The sequence below is a fragment of the Epargyreus clarus genome, unplaced genomic scaffold (genome assembly GCF_041222505.1).
Source record: "Epargyreus clarus isolate Ecla_fem2 unplaced genomic scaffold, WU_Ecla_fem_2.2 ptg000036l, whole genome shotgun sequence".
Classification (NCBI taxonomy): Eukaryota; Metazoa; Arthropoda; class Insecta; order Lepidoptera; family Hesperiidae; genus Epargyreus; species Epargyreus clarus.
Genome location: NW_027332241.1, coordinates 3963063 through 3976241, shown reverse-complemented (window position 1 = coordinate 3976241; position 13179 = coordinate 3963063). Strand labels below are relative to the sequence as shown.

General features: G+C 38.1%; 1 protein-coding gene across 2 annotated transcripts in view; it reads left to right on the top strand.

Moving 5' to 3' along the window:
* Positions 1 to 13179, top strand: part of LOC140756948 (putative fatty acyl-CoA reductase CG5065) — a 51169-nt gene that overhangs the window by 31528 nt on the left and 6462 nt on the right. For both annotated transcript variants that reach the window (XM_073092489.1, XM_073092490.1), the window contains exons 2-7: positions 31 to 277; positions 4061 to 4177; positions 5181 to 5303; positions 6510 to 6635; positions 10149 to 10302; positions 11620 to 11721. In XM_073092489.1, coding sequence (XP_072948590.1) covers positions 161 to 277; positions 4061 to 4177; positions 5181 to 5303; positions 6510 to 6635; positions 10149 to 10302; positions 11620 to 11721 — 739 coding nt within the window. In that variant the 5' untranslated portion in view covers positions 31 to 160. The remainder of the gene's footprint in view (positions 1 to 30; positions 278 to 4060; positions 4178 to 5180; positions 5304 to 6509; positions 6636 to 10148; positions 10303 to 11619; positions 11722 to 13179) is intronic.

Sequence of the window (13179 nt, the reverse complement as noted above, 5' to 3'; positions counted from 1 at the left end):
CTAACCTAACCTAACTTACCCTTGTTTCAGACAACACAGCCATGTTGAGAAGAAAGACAATAACGTGAATATATACAAAGGCTACTGCCCATGAATCATAAGCAGGTCTCGAAGATCGTTTTCATGCCTCCATCGGTACACCAAGATTGAATAAGTAAAGATGGCATCCTGTTTAGCTGGCCACTACGGACCCGGTGGTCCGGAATACATCCCGGTGGCAGAGTTCTACGCTGATAAGTCAGTTTTCGTCACGGGTGGTACTGGGTTTATGGGAAAGGTGAGTGGTTTACTCATTACTGTATCTTTGATGAGCAAGCGTCCTCTTAGAGGGGAACGGCTTAAGCTGTAGTCAACCCACTAATGTCTCACTGCTGGATATGGGGTAAAACATTTATTTTATTATTTATTTATTAAAAACTTACATCTAACATTACGGATCAACCTAATGCGTTAGTGTATGGAAATTAATTAAAATATTGTAAATTAAATATTAATTGTTAATAACTTAAAATTACATTTTTTTATAATATAGGAGTAGCAGACGAGCCTGTAGTCCACCTGATGGGAAGTGGCTACTGCTGCCCATGGATATCTGTAATCAACTCCCGATAGGATTAGATATTCCTACCTGAGGTCGGCTACAGATGCGCCGCTACCCCTGAGGACTAAGCTGAAACGCCTCGGAAAAGTATATTTCCCTTACCAGACTCTTCAAACCAGAACACAGCAGCACTTAACACTGCTATTATTAGGCAGAAATAGTTGTGGCGATGGTGCCGCCGGAGTCGAACCACAAAGGGTTCTACTACCTTCAATAGTGTTAGTAATAGGATTCCGTTTTTACCCTTTGAGTACGGAACCCTAAAAAGTAGATGGAAGTTAATAAAAATCTTGTAAAAACTACTGATTCCTAAAGGGTGTGGTAAAATTATACAGGCAATCGGGTTTTGTCAGTACAAACACGCTTATCAGACCGTCAACTGACGGATAGCTGATAAGGGAAATGAATGTACACGTAATCTTTAATAAGAATTTTCATTTTGACTCATCAAATATTTTATCAATTGATACAATTCCTATAGATTATCCACTACAAATCTTAGATACATTACCTAGCTTTTGCTCGCGATTTCTTTGAAGTTGTGTTTGGATTCTTAAGACAGATCCGCAAATATTTTTCGGTTTGACACTTAAGTTCCAAAAAAGGCTTTTATCGATTGTTGTATTAACTTAAACGGTTAAGGAAAACATCGTGAGAAAACTTGCATATCTGAGAAATCTTTAAAAAAAGTTTTTAAACATATAAGTCTACCAATTCGCACTTGCCAGCGCGGTGGACTATGGCCTAGACCTACTCATTCTGAGAGGAGACCCGTGACAGTGGGACAGTAATAGGTTGATGATGATGATGGGATTTATAATAATAGTGTACATGTATACAGGGTGAATTTTTCAAATAGGCCTTCAGGGCTAAATCCGACACTATAAGGATTAGCGGAAAATGCTGAAAGGAGTTACGAGGCCGATTTTGATAAAAACTAGAACTCCATAAGTAGTTTTTTAAAATATATTTTTCCTTAGCCGGGAATCGAACGAGTTCGTTTTGAAAAAAATACACTCTCTATATTATTCCACTATCTGATAGTGTTGCTTATAAGAACCAAATTCTGAGAAGGGAATTTAGAGAATAGGAGAACCGTTTAGAGAATAGGATATTTTAAAAAAGTATAGATGCAGTTTTAGTTTTTATCAAAATTGGCCTCGTAACTCCTTTCAGCATTTTTCGCTAATCCTCATAGTTTCGGATTTGGCCCTGAGGGCCTATTTGAAAAATTCACTCTGTATATGGATACAAGGATAATTGGTAAATAGATAACATATATCAATGATAATAAAACTTATGACTCAAATCGACTATATCGTAAAATGATTCAATTTTATTCGAAGAATTAACATTCTGAAGCGGTACTGTAAAACTAATAATATTGCACATAAAGTGATTACTTATCTAATTTTTAATATATGATGTATTAGATTTATATGTAAAATCATAACACGTTCTCGTAAAATGGAAAAGGGGAATAGTTATTATAATAAACTAGTTTTTGCCCGCGTTTAAAAGAAAATAATATGACATACTAACATACATAAAACTGAAAGTTCGTCCCTTCATTGGAATGACAGTGGTGCCATCTGGCGAAAATTGGTCGTACCACAGATTAATAATGGTCGTACTAACTCTGAGACCTTCGTGGGCTCATGGACAACAACTTTGCTACAGATCATCACTTGATCAAATGAGAGAGAATTTAGTAAAAATCAGTAAAGCCGTTTTGCAGGAGTATGGTAACTAACATTGTGACACGAGAATTTTGTATATAAAATTTCCTTATTTATATAGAGTTTTAACTTACTACTAGTATAAATGCGAAGTAACATTTTAAAGAAGAATGCTTGCGTGCACGAACTCTACCGAAGAAGAATAGAGTTCTTTTGTAAAAAATATAATTGGCCAAGTGCGAGTCGAACTCGCATAGAAGGTTCCGTACCACGAAATTGTCATTATTATTTTTTATTTTAAGTATTTGTTATCATGGCAGCCATATAAGTGAATGTAATGAGAGAATTGGTACTGTCTTCCTGATACCGTTCAAAACAGCTGTTTATTGTATGGCGACCACCATTTAATATCACTCTTTAGGGTTCCGTACCCAAAGGGTAAAAACGGAACCTTATTACTAAGACTTCGCTGTCTGTCCGTCTGTCCGTCTGTCACAGGGCTATATCTCCGCAACCGTAATAGATAGACACATGTTTTCTTTACAGAAAATGCGTAACGGTGGCCTCTATAACAACAAATACTAAAAGTAAAATAAAGTTGAATATTGAAGGGGGTCTCCATACAACAAACCGGTATTTTTCGATCTAACTGTTAAACCCTACTAGGGGAAGGGTTGAAATTTTTACAATCCGTTTACTAATATAACTGGTATTATAATTAATACAAATAAGAACCATAAAATATATTTTAATATAGTTATTTTAATTTTATTATACGTTGTTTACGTATCATTGATTATCACCCCAACGCCATCTATTGTTGTCTGATGTAATTAAATATTGTTGAAAATAATAAAATGAATAAAGATAAGTAAAAAATTATGAACATTTGGTGGTACTCGTACTTGGCGAATTATTTATTTTTAGTATTTGTTATTATAGCGGCCACCAGTATACATTTTCTGACTGTACATTTTCAAATGTGTATATCGATTACGGTACAAAAGATCCCTATGACAGACAGGGACAGAGGGACGGAAAGCGGATGCTTAGTAATAGGGTTCCGTTTTTACCCTTTACGCACAGAACCCTAAAACCGTGACACACATTTTTGATGGAGAAATAAATAAGGAATTCAGTCAGTCTTTTGTTTGTGTTACAATGAGGCATCTTCATTGTATTTCTGTTGTTGGAATATTACGAGAAAATTCGGGGAATTTCCGCTGATAAATACTGTTGTTTATAAACCATTGTTGTTTATTCATGAAAATGTTTTGGTTGTGTTTAAAATGCAGTCATAACTTAGTGGCTTGGAATTCGACGACCCGCGTGGCGGTGCGGTCTGACGCGCAAGTCATACCGGTCTGACGTGCAAGGGTGCCGGGTTAGATCCCCGGCCAGACATACATCTGAACAATGACTTTGGATATTTGTTCTGGGTCTGGGTGTTCGTGTATTCGTTTTTATGTGTGTGTGCGAGTCAAGAAAACGTCTTTCTGAATTGACGTTAATTCTTTAGAGGTTCAAATTTTGGACTTTGTATTTTATGAAGTTTGAGTACCACTTATTTAAGAGATGAAGGAAAATGACAGCACTTTAAAGAAAAGCTCCTAAGTAATTAAAAAAATATAAATTATGAAAAATAATAGGTGATTTGGATTTGAATTCTGGACTTCCGACATTACTGAGCTATCCTGAAAAAATATTTTACTCATACAAGTTCATAAAAAGTTTAATTTAAAAAAAAATATTCTCCATTCAATATTTTCTTCTTCTCCAGGTGCTGGTAGAGAAACTTCTACGGAGTTGTCCGAAAATAAAGAAAATATACCTGTTGATGCGACCGAAACGAGGCCAGGATGTCACCTCCAGACTCACTGAACTCACACAATCACCGGTAAGGGAAATAGGAAACACCCACACGTATTTCTATCTCATAATATCCACGCCTATTTATGACTCACAACATCCACTTCTATTTCTAAGAAGCAGCCATGTCCTCGTCACATTCACACTTATTTCTTCCGAAGTACCCACATTTATTTCTGCCTATTAATAGACATATTTTTAGGCACAAGCAAACACACAACTTTTATTTATTATAATAGCCACAACAATATTAAGTCAGTCTTATAACAGTCGCACCTATTTCTGCCTCACAATATCCATAGTTATTTCTCAGAAGCAACCTTATCCTCATAAAATTCTCAGTAATTTCTGCCAACGTACCCACATTTATTTCTACCTTATAAAAGTCACATTTATTTTGCTAAAGCAGGCACATAACTATTTATATATTACAATTGCCACACCTATATGTCAGTCTTATAACAGTCATTCCTATTTTTGCATCCGTCATCCACACTTATTTCTGACATAACAGTTACAAAAACAAACTTTCCCAATACAGCCGACATAACTATTTCTAACATAAAATAGCCACAGATTTGTGGGAGTCTTATAACAGATACATTTATTTTTGCTGAAGCACCTAGACGTATTTCTATCGAAGCAGCCACACTTATTTCTACCTCATAAGAGAGACAACTATTTTTTTAAGCTGGCATACCTATTTTTTGCCTTATAACTTCTACATATGTCAAACTTATAACAGTAAAGCTTATATCTACTGAAGCAGCCACATATCCTTGCGCCTCATAACATCCATACTTATTTCTGAATCATAAAATCCACGAGCTTCCCTCATAACAACTACACCTACTTCCTTATGGTAATCTAATATGACAAATTAATAACTGCATAAAATATACATCAGTTTTGAAGAGGAATCATTAGCTTTTCAACAAAGAAATGGTTACCAATATTTTTTGAATTATACTCGGACAAACAGACGAACATCACAATAACACTAAATTTTATACATCCAAATGTATTTCCAGTTATTCGAGACGTTGAGAAAAGAAAGACCACAGGAGCTGAGCAAGATAGTGCCAATAGTAGGAGACATAACGGAGCCGGAGTTGGGGATCAGTCCAGCGGATCAAGTGATGCTTTGTCAGAAGGTAAGAGATACAGTATATAAGAGTACTGTAAGTTAGAGAGGGATGGTATAATCGACACAGCTTTTACTTTTAGCAACAGAGATCAGGCAGTAACAACAATTCTAACAGTTTTCCAAGCGCTGTTAAATTCTGTTTTGAAGGGTGTGGTAAGGATAAAGTTCTGGTTCTGAACGGGACCGTCCCGTTTTCTAGTTGTCTGTCCCGGTGTCCCCAACGTTAGCCGCGGGGCTCAAAAATGTCCCGTTTTTTCGAAATGGCGTGAAAATTATATCGGCCGGACCGTGCTTAGGCCGTCGCGATAGGCCCTCGCGGTCTGTCGGCTGTCTAACAACGGCCCAATGAGGGAGAAGGCAACAAATTTGCATTACAACCTTGTACATAATGACCTTGAGTTCGCTCTTATCAACATAGTAATAGGCTCTATATTTAAATTCAATGTCCCGTTTTGAGCCGAAAATAAATGGTCAGGTTAGGTAAGGGATGTATATCCGAGGCGTTCCAGCTTAGTCCTCAGGCATAGCAATGCGTCTGTTGCCGATCTCAGATAAGGCTCTAATATTATCTGTGCTTGATTATGGATATCTATGGCAGTGGTTTCTTATCATCAGGTGGATTACTATTATTTGGTATGCATGTTCGTTTCCTATTTCTATATTACAAAATGTTGAAATATCGTTGATGGATTATTTTTTGAAAAAAGGAAAAAAAAACAATATTTTATGTCCATGACAAAGTCCGTCTCCTAAATTATTAAAAATGAATTTAATTCGTTAGGAATTTATTTCAGTACTTGTCTGATACGAATCTCATAATAATGTTAGCGTAGAATTATAAAAAAAAACATGACAATTCAAAACTTGAAAGACACAAAAACAAGTGAATTTAATATTATTCCATTAACAATTTAGAATATAGTAATAACGGCATGTTAACTTCTTTAAATTGTAAATATTATAATGCACTAATAGGCCGTGGCATCGCCCGCGTTTAAAAAAATAACATGACATATAATAACATGACATGAATAAAATCCAAATTTCGGATTTTGGCAGAATCCATGACAGGTTACCAGTTGAGTTTTGAACTATTTGAGTAGTCATTTAATTACCAACGACTAAAGGTAAAGGTCCAAACATCGTACCTTGAGGAACACTAAACTAAAATTCAGGATTTTCCTTTTAAAATAGTGTAATTTTCGTTCACCAGGTGTCGGTAGTGTTCCACTCTGCGGCGACGGTGAAGTTTGATGAGAAACTGAAGCTATCTGTCACCATCAACATGCTGGGGACGCAGCAGCTGGTCCAGCTTTGTCATCGAATGCTTGGGTTGGAGGTAATGAACAGATTTTTTCTGAAACTCTTGTTTTTAACTGCTTTGTTGTCCCGCTATGTTTTATTATTATGTTTCCTATAATATGTGTATGTGTGTTATATACTATGGTAGTAATGTGTAGGGTTGTTTTTTTATTTTTTGTCTAGTATTGTAATTTTATACTTTCCACAAATTTCTTGCGTCGACCCGGGATTGACTGGTGGAGAATGTCATTAGGTAATCAGTTTGCCCTTTTATGATATCTTCTATTTGAAAATAAATTAGTGAAAAATTTTGTAATTCTACTATTTGGTATAATATATAGTATATTTCAATAAAATACTTGGCCAAGTGCGAGTCAAAAAATCGAGTGTTTATCTATTATGATTCAGGAGATAGAGCCCTGTGACAACAGACAGACAGCAGAGACTTAACAATAGGGTTCCCTTTTTATCCTACGGTACTAAACTCTAAAAATGATGTGATGTGACGCTGGAAGAAGGGTAGGGTTAATGACACAACCAACACATTATTTTACAAGAACAATAATTTATAATTATCGTGAGAATAATTAAAAAACGATAAATAAATAAATAATGAATGAATGACATCAGACAATGATTATGCAGTAAAGACATGACGCAAGTGACATTTTAAATGTAGTTAATAACTAAGTTGAATCTGAAGGTGGTAGAACACTTTGTGGTTCGACTCCGGGGGCACCACCGCCACACCTATTTCTGCCTAACACCAGCAATGTTAGGCGCTGCTGTGTTCCGTTTTGAAGGGCGTGGTAAGGGAGACATACTTTTCCGAGGCGTTTCAGCTTAGTCCTCAGGGATAGCGGCGCATCTGTCGCCGATCTCAAGTAGGAACATCTAATCTACCGGATACTATCTGGGATTGATTACAGATGTTCATGGGCGGAAGTAGCCACTTACCATCAGGTGGACTGCATGCTTGTCTGCTACTTCTTTATTATATAAAAAAGAAATGTACAGACACGCGAATCTTACATTATTATTAAATGTATAGATTGCTTACATAGACTATATTTAGGACGAGCTTTTGCCCGCGGCTTCGCTCGCGTTACCAAGTAATATTTTTTCCCCTATTTTATCCCCTTGGGGGTAGAATTGATGAAAATCCTTTCTTAGGGGATGCCTACGTCATAACATCTACCTGCATGCAAAATTTCAGCCCGATCCGTCCAGTGGTTTGGGCTGTGCGTTGATAGATCACTATGTCAGTCAGTCACCTTTGAGTTACATATTTAGATGTATACTAGTGGAAAATGCCTGTAATTGCAATATTTACTTGCAAGCTGTAGTCGACCGTTCTCATTGATAAATATTAATATATTTATGCACGATTTGATGTTACTTAATGAATGATAAATATTGACTGTGTACGTTTTCTTAATGGTCCGTTAAAATGTTTTATTACATTTATTTATTTACTCATATCTTACAACTAACATTACAGGGTTCCCTAATGCGTTAGTGTACCACCTAATACCTAATACCACCAAATAATCACCTAATACCTCAACCAGTTACATTTCTCTGATACGATTATATATTATTAAATTTAAAATAATTACTAATTAAATCAATTACAAAACCAAATTAAATCCAATGAAATACTTAAAAACGATTAGAAAAAAAATAATAAGTACATGTACATGTATCATATATAGCGAGTTGTGTCGTGGTTTCCTACCTACCGTCTACCTGCGTGTAAAAGTGTGCAAGCGAGACTTCATGGATTTTAATATTTTTGCGCGGAACCCTAATTCTTTTTATTAAATAAAATTAGCCAATACACTTAGGGTGGGTTGTAACGAAAGCCCTTTTGAAGTTTTCGTTAAAGTTTAATATAACAGTAACTTTCTGTGATTCCACTCCAGCGGCACCACCGCCACACTTATTTCTGCCAAATAACAGCAATATTAGCGCTACCGTATTCTAGTTTGAAGGGTGTGGTAAGGGACATACTTTTCGAGGTATTCCAGCTTAGTCCAAGGGGTACCGGCGCATGTGTGGCCGACCTCTAGAATCTAATCCTATCTGGAGTTGATTACATATGTCCATGGGCGGCAGTGGCCACTTACTGTCAGGTAGATTGCATGCTCGTTTGCTAATTCAATGTCATAATTATTATAGTTTAAAAACTAAAAAACCACGCTAAAATCGCACAAGGAAAATCATGACAATCCTGAGGAGTAAAAACGGAATCCTATTACTAAGGCTTCGCTGTCTATGTGTCTGTTTGTCTGTCACGTCACATGACACTATTTCATGAACTAAAAATAAAAAAGTTTTAATAAAACAAACACTAAAAAAAACACATAAAACTTGGTGGTACGGAACGCCTCGGAAAAGTATGTCTCCCTTGCCACACTCTTCAAACCAGAACACAACAGCGCTTGACACTTCTGTTAATAGGTAGACATAGGTGTGGCGGTGGTACCGCCGGACTCGGACCATAAAGAGTTCTACTACCTTTGAAAAAAAGTGACAACTTCTAGACATCTCTTTCTCTCTAGTAGATTCTCTAGAGATTAGATAGAGATCTCTTTCTCTCTAGTAGATTCTCTCTAGTTTATGTGGGTTTACATATCTCTGTCTCATGCTTTGTTGGTCTTTAGCGTAGCGAAAAATTTCTAAGCTTATGGTTTTTATAGTCCACGCCAAACTTCATGTCCGCTTCGAAGTTAATGTGCGCAGGTCAGTCAAAAAGCCAATGCGGTCCAACAAAACTACAAGCATATACTCTGTAGCAACGTAAGGGCACATTAACGCAGTGTAGCACTTAAGTGGCTACTGCCGCCCATGGACATCTGTAATCAACCCCAGAAAGGATTAGATATTCCTACCTGAGGTCGGCCACAGATGCGCCGCTACCCCTGAGGACTAAGCTGGAACGCATCAGAAAAATCTGTCTCCCTTACCACACCCTTCAAACCGGAACACAGCAGCGCCTGACACTGCTGTTATTAGGTAGAAATAGGTGTGGCGGTGGTGCCGCCGGAGTCAAACCACAAAGGGTTCTTCGAAGTTAGACAGTTATGTCCAGTGGGCAGGAGAGGGTGCCAGGGGGGTCCTGCGCTGTTTCGTCCCGCTAATATGCTAGTGCGATGCGACTCGTTTATATTCGGAGTGGACTAGCAGTTTGGCGAATATAATACTCTTAGGACTTGATTGAATGACAAATGTGACAATTTCTATACCTTACTGCTGAAGTACATGTCTTTTTTTTTATAATATAAGAGTAGCAGACGAGCATGCAGTCCACCTGATGGTAAGTGGCTACTGCCGCCCATGGACATCTGTAATCAATGATGCGCCGCTACCCCTGAGGACTAAGCTGGAACGCCTCGGAAAAGTCTGTCTCCCTTACCACACCCTTCAAACCGGAACACAGCAGCGCCTAACACTGCTGTTATTAGGTAGAAATAGGTGTGGCGGTGGTCGGACCACAAAGGGTTCTACCACCTTCAAAATGTCTCATGATATAAATCGCTTCTTCCAGGCCCTAGTTCACGTATCGACGGCGTATTGCAACTGTGAGCGGGAGCGTGTGGAGGAGACGGTGTACGCGCCACCAGCCCACCCTGAACACGTGGTCACGCTGGTCCAGACGCTGCCGGACGAGCTGGTCGACAGGATCACACCGGATTTAGTTGGTAAGTGCTGCAGAAGGGGCGGTTCGCCCAGGGCCTCCGATCCTGGAGGCCCCCAAACACAGTTGCTAACTACCTAAAAAAAAGGTTGTGAGATCCAAACAATCTGTGAGATGTGTAAAAATCAGTAAAAAAATAAGTCGCTGGAATAATACGTATTTGCCGATGAGTAAGTCAACACAATAGCAATTTTGTAAGATTAAATCAACTTTTTACTTAACCTGGGCCTCCATTTCAACTCCGGGCCTACGACGACCTTATTCCGCCTCTGGGTGTGTGTAAGATCAGATATAGTTACTTAGTGGGATGACGCGAGGATCCAAAATGTGTCTTGGCCTCCGAGAAGAACTTCCATTTCGATCTGTCCTGCACCATCGCCCGCCAGTTATCAGCCCGGAGATCGTCCAAGTCCGTTTTCCACTTTTTCCTACCAGACTTACTTAGGACGGCCACACGGCACTCCCAAGTACACTCACTTCACATCACGATCCTTTCCCATTCTTTCACCGTGGTCCAGCCAATGGAGTCTCTGATTTACAGGAATAGGTGGTAGAACCCTTTGTGGTTCGACTCCGGCGGCACCACCGCCACACCTATTTCTACCTAATAACTGCAGTGTTAGGTGCTGCTGTGTTCCGGTTTGAAGGGTGTGGTAAGGGAGAAAGACTTTTCCGAGGCATTCCAGCTTAGTCCTCAGGGGTAGCAGCGCATCTGTGGCCGACCTCAGGTAGGAATATCTAATCCTATCTGGGGTTTATTACAGATGTCCATGGGCGGCAGTAGCCACTTACCATCAGGTGGACTGCATGCTCGTCTGCTACTCTTATATTATAAAAAAAAAAAGGTTCAATCCAATTGAATTGATTAATCTATTTCTTGTGAATTCATACTAAATCTGATATATCCGAGACTAATGTAATATATGTCTTGTTCTATTGGCCTACAATAGCTTTTCTATCTGTGATTCTTCACGCCGAATTGGCAACGCAACACGGTGTCCTGGTTGAATAACGCTCGTTATTAGTAATCAATCTGTCGAATTTTTTGGTTACCAAAGATAATCATTTGACAATTGTCGCCTGGTACAACTTGTCAAATGTCGATCATTTGTTGGAAAATGTTGATAGATTGATTATTAATAACGGAGCTTGATCGTTCACTCTAATATAAGGAAATGCGATAGGTCCTATCAGACTTTTTTGTCGTACTATTTACTCAAATTCGTGAGTATTTTGTTGGGGAATGCCACCATCTTCAAAGACAATGTTTTCTCTTGACGCTACTTCTAGATGTTCATCGATAAATTATTTATGTTTGCAGGTGACAGGCCTAACACTTACACTTTCACAAAGGCTCTAGCCGAGGACATGCTTATAAAGGAGTGCGGCAACCTACCGGTGGCCATCGTGAGACCATCCATTGGTGAGTATCTCCCCAAATATATAGTTAACCAGCTGACCCGGCAAACGTTGTTTTGCCATATAAATAAAAAAAATGTTAAGGATGAACAACCCTTATCACTTACGGGTTTGAAAAATAGATTTGAAACGGCGATGGTAGCGAAGTCTGTCGAATCCAATGTGCAACATTCCAAAATCAACAACTACTTACGAATTAAAAAATAATTTGAAAAACATTTCTCACGGACTAAATTGTGAATCTAAACCATTCTCAAGTCCCCTTCAACACACACAACAAATTTCATCAAAATCAGTCCAGTCGTTTAGGAGGAGTTCAGTGACATACACACGCACATAAGAAATACATATATAAAGATAATTTTAGATCTCGTAAGTCCAAAATATGATTAGCAGCTAACTGTACATGTAAATAAATATTAATGTTCTATGTAATGACTTCGAATGATTGAAAACTTTCTCAAGGTTGTCATAACGTGTGTCTTAATGTAAGTAGTCACTGCGTACATGATTAAAAATTATAACATCAGAATGGAACATTCTAATTAAATGATTTCTTTTTTACCCGAGTACGTAAAGATTCTTTTTCGAGAATATATATGTATGTCTTATTCTTTGACACGCTACAGCCAAAACGGCTTAACGGATTAACATATGAGGTGTCGTTGGTTTCGTCTAAATTGTGGGAGTGTAATAGCTTTATTTTTTAGCAGTCTGGTTTTTCCTTTTAAAAATTTCTCTATTTTTTATTGCAATATTCATCTGTTTTCTATTCTTGTTACAACTGTTTTATAATTTCATTGAGTTTAGTTTCGACTTCTTCATTCATGTTTTCAATAGCAACATATACTTGAGTTTCTATAATTATACAAGCTGTGCCTGCGACTTCGTTCGCTTGGATTCAGAATACAATAACACTTAATAACGCTTTCTACACTCACAGCCCCACACGAGGGTTCCCTGTATCGTGGGTGCCATGAACACACACACCCGGAAACAGAAACCTAAATTCGTCATTTTGATATCTGTCTGGCCGGGGATCGAACCCGGGACCCTCTGCGCTTCAGACCGGTATGGTGACAGCTCCACCACGCGGGTCGTCGGTAATGTCAATTGTACAATGCCACTTATCAAGCTCATGGAACACACCGGTAAAGCAATACTCCGCTCTGCAATACGTGTCATGCAATGTTAGAAAAGTTACTTCTGACTTCAAATTGTAATAACTTTTGATGGAATATATCGATTGGAACGAAATAAAGACTAAATGTTTATCCAAGATACGGACTATGAATATATTGTTAATCAATTGAATTTAATGTAGTAATTTCGGCTTGATTCGATTTGAAACACAAAGCCAAACAGACGGACAAAAATTCTTAAATTCCTACATAGTACTTTTTCTCACTTTCTCCTAAGCTCTTGCGGCTTATGGGGGGGGGGGGGGAAGGGGTAGTCCGCC